This window comes from Rhizophagus irregularis, chromosome 20, assembly GCF_026210795.1.
Source record: "Rhizophagus irregularis chromosome 20, complete sequence".
Taxonomy (NCBI): Eukaryota; Fungi; Glomeromycota; class Glomeromycetes; order Glomerales; family Glomeraceae; genus Rhizophagus; species Rhizophagus irregularis.
In genome coordinates this window covers 3,696,207-3,706,139 of record NC_089448.1, presented here as the reverse complement: position 1 = coordinate 3,706,139, position 9,933 = coordinate 3,696,207, and the positions used below count along the sequence as shown (strand labels likewise).

At 25.2% G+C, this 9,933-nt stretch overlaps 2 protein-coding genes across 2 annotated transcripts; both read right to left on the bottom strand.

Annotated features, from left to right (window-relative positions):
• Positions 1 to 3,335: 3,335 nt before the first annotated feature.
• Positions 3,336 to 7,550, bottom strand: OCT59_013403 (uncharacterized protein; the record flags this gene model as incomplete). The annotated part of the gene is made up of 8 exons (XM_066140776.1): positions 3,336 to 3,757; positions 3,822 to 3,929; positions 4,005 to 4,580; positions 4,649 to 4,667; positions 5,540 to 5,788; positions 5,869 to 6,534; positions 6,601 to 6,921; positions 7,041 to 7,550. 8 exons carry the CDS (start codon positions 7,548 to 7,550, stop codon positions 3,336 to 3,338), a joined length of 2,871 nt encoding a protein of 956 aa, XP_066001623.1.
• A 299-nt stretch (positions 7,551 to 7,849) lies between these two features.
• On the bottom strand, positions 7,850 to 8,212 carry OCT59_013402 (uncharacterized protein; the record flags this gene model as incomplete). Its single annotated transcript, XM_066140775.1, has 1 exon — positions 7,850 to 8,212. One exon carries the CDS (start codon positions 8,210 to 8,212, stop codon positions 7,850 to 7,852), a length of 363 nt encoding a protein of 120 aa, XP_066001622.1.
• Positions 8,213 to 9,933: the final 1,721 nt, after the last annotated feature.

Sequence of the window (9,933 nt, the reverse complement as noted above, 5' to 3'; positions counted from 1 at the left end):
ATGTCATTAAAGATGTTAAATTTAATTCCTAAATGATCAGTGCAAAAATTTATCTTTTTTGAAAACCTGTGTTTAACATAAATAAAAATTGCCTTGGTATAAATATCAGTGAGTGGAAATATTCCATTTTTTAAGGGTATCTTGTAATTACTAATAAATAATGATTTTCATGTTTTATATTAACATAATTTTCTTAAGTTATATATTATAAAAACCTTATATATTTTTATTTTTTAGGATTTATTTTACTTATTTAAATACCTTTTTTTTTAATACAATACTTATAAAAAATTTACATTGAACTAACTTTTATATTTTCAATTCCAATATGCAACTTATATATTAGTAGAAGCCTAAAAGGTAAGTATTATTTTTTTTAATGTATAAATATATATGAGGAATCAGTTTACTTATAGCAATAAAAAGCAAAAGCAAGTTTCTTAATAAATTTATAGTAAATTTTAGTTTTATAAAATTAGCCAATATTAAACTTGCCAATTTTTTTATATAAATATAATTTTAATTGCAAATTTCATATTATAATAGAATAATATTTTATATATTTACCATTTTTATCAAATTTTATTTTATAATTTAACTAATTTTAAAAAGTTGTTAATAATAAAAGTATTTTAATAATTATCTACTAATTTTAATATTCAATCATTTTAAAAGATTATAAAACAGTATGTAAAATTTAAGGACATGTTATTTAGAATAAATTTACTATTATACACTCCCCTACAATAAATTACCAGATTTGACAAAATTTACATAGCAATTTTCATGTTGCATATAAGTTTACGAATTTTTAATAAAATTTAGCCAGAATTTTTTTATTTGAAAGTTGATCGTAGATAGTATTTATGTATCAAAATAAATAAATATGATTAATTATAAATATAAAAAAATTTTCTCACTGCAAAATAATACAAAAAATTATGAAATTCTCACTTTTTTTCAGCAATGGGTCAACTTTTTAAAATTTTAGAAAATTTTCTTTATTTTTTAATACATGAAAACTACAATTGATTGGCTTTCAAATAAAAAAATTTTGACTGAATTTTATTGAGAATTCATAAAGTTTCATATAGCCCGAAAATCAACAATTTTACTAGTAAATCTTATAAAAATTTGTAATTACATAGTAAAATTAACAATAATTGACAAATTTTAGTCTATATGAAACTTAACGAATTCTCTACAAAATTCAGTCAAACTTTTTTTGTTTGAAAGCCAATCAATTGTAGCTTTCTTGTATTAAAAAATAAAGAAAATTTTCTAAAATTTTAAAGTTGACCCAATTCTGAAAAAAGTGAATTTCATGATTTTTTGTATTATTTTGCAATGAGAAAACTTTTTTATATTTATAATTAATCATATTTATTTATTTTGATACATAAAAACTATCTATGATCAGCTTTCAAATAAAAAAATTCTGGCTGAATTTTATTAAAAATTCATAAACTTATATGCAACGTGAAAATTGCTATGCAAATTTTGTCAAATCCGGTAATTTATTGTAGGGCAGTGTATAAAATAAGATCTTACTGTATCACATTCCGTCATTCCCATGTATTAGTTTTAAATCTACTAGGTCTAATTTGAAATTTTCCTTCCCTCTTTTTAATATATGGTCTCCTAGTAATTTGTTCAGTTATTTTTACATCATTATTTATTAGTTGTTTTCTAATAATTAGGTCTCTGTTAAATAATGTTTTATTACCTATTAATGGGTTATTCCTTATTTAACTTCTAGTTGTTTTTTCTGATAAATAATATCTATTATTTTAATAACATAACTCATTTTGGATTTCTTCATATTGTTGATAATCATAATTGAAATAATAGTATAATCCTATTTCATTATCATAACTAATAACAATCTTGATTATTTTCTTCTATATCTATTACATATATTATATTGTTGTATATTTTCTCTACAAAATCTGACAGTATGTTCTATTTTACTACAGTTATAACAATTGATTTTACTCCAATCTATTGGTGATCTTTACTAAAATTGAAGTTTATTCATTTGACATCTTTGTGGTGTTTCTGGATGTTATTATTAATCTTATTTTTAATACTTAATATTTCTTTTTCTAATTTAGCAATTTTTAATTCTTTTAACTGTTTAGCTAAGTTATCTACTTTATTTGTGATATTATTATCAACTGTAGCTGTTTGAAGTTTACTTATTGAACTTTTATTTATATTTAAATTAAAGATTCCTAATCCTTGTAACATTAAATTGTTACCTACTTCTATATTAGCAATTGCATCAACTAGGATACCTGAATTTCCTTCAAATATTCTTTCTGCAATTATGGAATTTAATTTTTGTATAAAATAATTTACTTTAAATCTATCATGTAAATTATTATTATCTGATACTACTCTTTTCAATAATTTGTTAAATTTTGTTGCATATTCACCTACTTTTTTTCTTTTCTTTTGTTTAATAGATTGTAATTCTCTTGTTCATTGTTGTTATTTAATAGTACTAGTATATTTACTCTCCATCTGATGTGACAAACTAGTGTTATCAGCTGCTCCATTAAAATTAGTTATTCCATTTATTCCTTTTAACCAATCTGCTGCTTTGTCTTTTAAATATGATTTTACTTTCCTTAATTTTTCTATTTGATCACCATCATAACTATTTGCTGCATATACATTATTGAAGTCTCTAATCCAATCATTAGCATCTTATTCTCCTTTATAGAAAATTAGTAAATTTGCTATTTTCACAGCTCTATAGATTGGATTTAATATACCTGTTAAAGTAGTATTAATTGTATTGACTGAGCTGCAATTAAATTCTATCTTAGATTTATTAAAGATATCATATAGTATTAATATTCTTCTCACTTAATCTCTAGTAGCCATTATTGGTATTGAATTATTACTTCTAGTTGAATTTCCTAAGGTTGAGATATTTATTCTTAAGGTATTATTTAGACTATTATTTTCTGTTATATTATTACTTGAGTTTTCTGATTCTTCTGAACTTGAGGGATTTGGTGAGATTTTTATAATATTTTCTTCATCATTTGATGAAAATTCATCATGTGATTCTTCAATTTGGTATTCACTTATCCATTTATCCAATATTGTTTTTAATATATCATTAGGACCCCGGAAACTATATATATAGGTTGTTTCAAAATTTAAAAATTTACTATGATCTTTACCCAAGTTAAGCCAAAAATTTACTAATAACGTTACCCAGTTTACTAGTAACCTTAAATCTTTCCTATAAGTGTTACCCAAAATAAAAACAACCTGTTTTGGTTTTTATAACCTGATTTTATTACTATTTATTATAGAAATTAACCAAATATTGTTGCTATAACATTAATTACATGTTTTTGTGAAAAAAAATTAAAAATTTCCCAAGAATTTCCTTCCAAACATAGACGACCAGGTAAACTTGCAACATTATTTATATCCAAACAACTGTTATCAAAATGATAAATAACTTGCTTTGGAGTTATATGAGCAAATATATTACCACCAGATTTACATATTTGAGAAAATAAGTTGCCGTCGGTATTGACAAATGTAGCAACTGAAATGTAAGATAAAGAATCTATATCTTGAGAAAAAGAAACATAAGCATGTCGCATAGATATTGATCTATATAATAATAATATTTTTCCTAAAAATATACTTTCCTTTGATATATATAAAATAAATCCGTTTTCTCTTAATGGATTATTATCAGTTACATTTGCACGAGAAATGTTTGGGACTATAATGAAAATCTAATAAATAATAGAATAAATTATTTACTATTAAAAACTCATTAAATATACCATTAATATATTGAGGTAATCCAATATTTTCTAAATTTTTCCTTCCTGTCCATCTTTCTTTTCGCGATCTAATTGTTGGTTCTGAAGTACCATCTTTTCGGAAAAATTCTGAAATTAACAAATTTGCTGAATTTCTATTGAATTCTTTTTAGTTATTAGATGATTGAATTGCATTTAATCTACGATTTTGGCAAGGCCTTTCAGATCGAGAAAATGCATTATGAGATGTACGAATTTGAATTATTTGTGATACATTCATCAAACCATTTGTATAAAATAATTCATTTTGTTGAAATTCAATTAATGAAGAGAATTTTGTAGTATTTAAAATATGGTTTAATTCCACTTTTGATGAATCTGAAATATCAGATATTTGTTTCAACTCTGATTCTGTTAAATCTACTAATTTTGATAATCGTGCTACTTCTGAAGCTGCATCGGTAAAAGAATTTTCATTCAAATTGTCCAATTCAAATTCTTCATTGTTAAAATCTAATCCACTAATATTATCTATATCAAAATCATCATTACAGTTCTTTGAAAGATCGGAAATTACCATTGATTGATGTGATGTTGAAACATAAAAATGTGGAATCGTTTTATCATTTAATAGTTTAATTCCTAATGCTTTAATAAATCCAGCCGCATCATTATATGCTGTTTTGATTGCATCATAAATAGCATTATCATCAGGCCATATTCGCAAAATATCAATATTTTCATTTGATATAGAATTTGGATTAAAATCAAATATATAATCTAATAAATTAATTATTAATTATACATAATTACAAAAAAAAAATTTATTAGTTTACGCTTTATAGTACCTGACGCTGATGTCTTTTCCTTTTGGATTTGTATACCTTGTCTAATAATTTTATCCCGATAAGCAACACGTTGTTGAATTTTAAAAAATTCATAAAAGGAAAAATCATTTGTTATTTGGCGTGATATGCCAAATAGATGTTCTATAGCTTCAGTACCGTGTTCCCAAGGATATAAAGGATATAATGAATAAAATTCACAGTGAGATATAATTAAAAGTATTAATGATTCTGCTAAACTAGTAAAAATTTTAAAACTTTGTGGAGAAATAAAGTTTTTAGAAATAGAAAATATTGAACTATATAATTGATTAGCACTTCTATGTATTCAGCCCACATATTTAAAAAAAAGTATCCACACATAGCCATAATAATTCATTCTTTATGAAAAATATTACGATTCAAATATGAATCAAAGAGATCTCCTATTTAAATTAAATAGTTTATTAAATATAATATAGATATAAAATATTGTATCAATTTATTTAACAATTATTATTTTACACACCTAATACAAACAAATAGACAAATAAAGATTGCATTTCGTTGTTTTCCAGCTCATTTTGATACATTTGTTCTAATACATCTGAATGAAATAATCTATACGCGGCACCATCATCTTGTTTATCAACATTGACGACATCTCGAATATAAATTGCATGATTTTTAGCTTGAGCAAGAGTTAAAAGATGCCGATAAAGCATTACATTATTTCCAAGAACAAGTAGTTTTGCACCTGAATGAAGCTGATTGCGAGCTGTCTTCTTAGCATGTTTAGGATCTTGTACGGTTATAATGGGTAAATTTTGGTATATTGGCATCTGCACATATTAATTTAATTAATTTTAGTTTTTTTTTAAAACAAAATACATAAATATATTATATTTTAATTACCTTAAAATGTACATTATAATAATTATCATGGAATTCAAAAAAACTCTCAGCCTTTTCACAATTCATTATTAATCGTTGCGCATTAAATTCAGCAGGAGCACCATCTGATCCTAAACTAACTAGATTAATACTTGCATCTCGTGACATAATTAATACATTCATTAAAAGATCATATATTTTCGTAGCATTTGATTCTCCATTTGTTGGCAACATAGCAATTACAAGAGGTGGAATTTTTTCGATTGGAATCTAAAAATATAAACAAATACTTTTATTAACTTTTATTTATAAGTAAATATTCAAATATAAAAGTTATAATTAATTTATACCTTTAGTACCACTACCCTAACTTGAGTTGCGATAGCTTTTTTTTGCTTTATAATATTCACAATTTTATGTATATCATCATATGTTTGAACTGAAGTTTCTGATAATTTTAAAGTTGACCCTATAACGCAACCTAATTCATCTGAATATGTAAGTTTAGGCCGAATTTTTGTACAATCTGTCATCCCAACAATAGGTCCGTTCCAATTAAGTGCTCTAGTTAGCCGGGCAACTTTAAGTATATTTTCATATACTAACTCTGGATTAGATACAATATCACTTTTTTTTGCTCGCATATATCTTATAGATCTAATGCTCATTCCTGCAAACATTTGTCTAAAGATTTCATATTCACAGCTACTATCTGATAATAAACAAAAAAATTGTTTTAAATATTCAGAGTAACGAAGACCTGTCATTTTTTTATCCTGTAATTTCTTTTCTTGTATTTGTATCATTAATGATGCTAATTCTTGAAATGTTTTTTCTCCTTTAAATAATCCATCTTTTCCAAATTGAGCCAACTTAAACCATATTTCTGCGTCACTATCACTATTATCAGCTGATACCCATAATGATTTAAGATTTGTATTAAGTAGTAATTTACTTAAAGGATGTTCAAGATACCATTTTGGAATAAAGCGAATATTTTTTCCAGTTGCTCGTTGCTAAAAAATAAACATAAAAAATTAGATAAAATTTTTAAATGAAATACAGATAATTTAAATACATACCTTCTTCGTTGCTTGATTTAAGCGACTATTTTTTCTTAATTTGTCACATTCGTCACAAATACTCGATTCTCTAGTTGTAAAATTTTCACACGTTTTACTTCTAACAGAAAGAGTAGTTTTATCTAATATCCATAGTATAGCATGTGCACGTAAATAATTTTTAAGATCAGCACATCTCATTTTACCAAGACTTTTTAGTTTAAGATTTGCTTTAACAATTTCTGGAAATAACTCTTTTGCGGCTATATCAGGTCTGATTGATCCTCCAAATTCAGCTGGACTATTAAGCACATATTCTCGATATTTATCCTCAAATAATCCCTTACATGCAACATTTTTGACAATTATATTTTCCTCTTCAACTCTAATTTTTTTAGGTTTAAAAAAAACTTTAATACTTTGCTGTCCTTCGTTACTATACTTACAATTACTCAATTCACCATGCGTTGTAAGATTTTATCTCTAAATTTTTGATCTAAACGGATTTCTTTACCACATTTACAACAGACCAATTCTGGTGTTATCTCTTCCATAAAATATTTATTAGCGTGTAATTTATTCCGTAATTTATCTATGTCTGTTTGCAATATGATTTTTTTACTACGTTTTCTCTTTCTTTTCTGTAAATTAATATCTATATCATCAACTATAACATTATCTTCAACATCTTCAACATCTTCAATATCTTCAACCATAATATCATCATCAACTATAACATCATCTTCACCTTCAATTATAATATCGTTTTTTTTATCATCAACTATAGCATCATTATCTTTTCTCATTTTTTCATTAATTATCACTTCATTTTGTTCCGTATTTATTTCATCTAACTTTTCAACTAAATCATATCCTAAAAAATCAAAATCATCAGAATCATATTCATTATCGGGTAAAAAATATTCTAAACTTGGAAAAGTAGAACTATTTTTGGAACTTTCGGCTTGCATTTTTTTAAAATAAAATCAAAAAAAAAAAATTTTTTTCAATCATTTTTAACGTTTATATGATTTTTTTTTTTTTTTTTTTTTAAAACTTTATTATAGATGCGATCATGTTTTATTATAATCACACTTACTTACATATATAAACTTACAAAATATAAGATAAACAAATACATATAAGAATTAAGCATTATGAAACAAGACTACTTTTCATAAAGAACAAGTCGACCTGTCACCTAAACGATCACATCATTGTTAAAAACCATGATGCGACCTCAAATTCAAAGGTGACTGTCATGATCTACCTAAAAATTTGCCCAGTGACCACCACGATGGAATGCCAAATCATTCCATTTATTCCAATTATTTTCTAACATATTACAGTCAACATTTTTAACACCCACTTCAGTGCATTTACTATGTGACTTAGCTTTTTTATCTTTACCGCTAATACCGCAACACTTTTCTTCCTTTATTTGTAAATCGTTCCTTGGTTCCCAAATAAGCACTTTGAATTTTAATAAAACTCTACCAGTTATTTGTTTCAGTACCTTATACAACAATTTTTCTTCAGTTATTTTATAGCACCTTAATAATTCCATTAACTGACAACTAATTTGATTCTTCATTAAAAATGTAAAATCATATAAGCGTCCAATGTCCCACATATCGAGCTCATTAATTTTAATTTTTAATTCATGTATATCTATATCATCTCTTGAATATTCTTGTATAATTTTAACTAAGAAACTTTTTAATCGTGTGAGTATATCTTGCACCACATTTTGAATCTTACTACATTTCCAAAAATAGTCAAAGGTTTCTTCTTCTATTTTACAAAAATTACATTTCCAATTTTCATCATATAGATCTGGCTTTCGCTTCTTTAAATTAGCACAAGTTGGTAATTCATTACAGCAAATTTTAATCCTAAATGATTGTAAATAGTGATCCTCAAACAATGTATCATATTGATTTATGTTATTTAACTTTAAAGATATTTTCCAATCTATCAACCTTAATAGATCTGATTGTCTATAGACTTCATTATGATGTAACATTAAGAATTCTTCTATAAATTGAGCATCCTTTATTCCCTTTATCATAAGGATAGGGTTACGTTCTATAGGCATATCTCTCCAACAAACCGTACCATTGTGTAATAACAATTTATCCTCTATTATTAATACGTTTTTCTCAGCACCAAATTTAGCGAGCTTATCTGCTTCTTTATTATAATCACAATCACTATGCGCTTTAACTTTAGTTATCTTTACTTTGAGACTATAAATCCTAATTATTTTGAATAAACATAACCATAAAACCTTATAATTGACTTTTGATCTTTCTATATCTTTAATCGTCAAAAAGTTTAAATCATCAAATATATTCACTACCCATTGAGAATCACTATATATTTCGACATTTGCAGTTTTAGGACAAGTCATTAAACTTAAAATCACTGCCATTAATTCCGCCTTATTAGATGAGGGATTATCTGTAATTCCACAATTAAAACTTTTCTTTATGGGAGCGCTAATTACAAATGCACAACCCATCATTATTTCGTTAGTTGCTATATTTTTCACTGACCCATCTGTATAAATCTCTATATCAGTTTCTTGCGTTAAATTATTTGCAATTTCTATCAACGTATTACGATAATCACTTGGATGTATATATTTGAACAAGCCGTTCACTTTTTCAATAATACGTTCATTCATAGACGTTTTTCCGTAGTATTTACATTCCGCTTGAGCTAACGCCTCGTAAATAGCCATATCTGCTATATAATGATCATTTTGTATTGAATTTGCATTAACTTTAACACAATTCTCTATACTAATATCTGCTATACATCTTACTTTAGTATTACTTCTTTTATTTCTGATCTGATTCGTTTTCACTTCACATCCTCCACATTTCTTAAGAATAGGTAACTGTACTGATGGTGATATTTGATCATTTTCTAGATCTTGTATCCAATGTTCTATACGAATTTTGTCCTCTTTTGGCTTGTTTAAAACACGCCCTATTATAGGTTTACCTATTTGATTATGAAAGGTTGTTATCCAATTTTTTATTTTTAGATTATCAATTTTTGTATTTACACTATATATATTATATCCTAATTGATAATCCGTCTTCACTTTCTTAGATTTTAAAGGATCTTCAATTAGTTTAGTTTTTATAAACTTAAACCACCTAGAGATTCTACCCTGTGTATTTATCTTAGTCCTATATTTCAAATCTTTATATCTCTGAAGACGTATACCATCTGATGACATTAACTGACTAACGAAATAAACATTTTTCCCTTTCAGACCCTTACTAATTCCATTTAAAAATATTTCTTTATGTGTATATATTTCTACTATTGGTAATAATC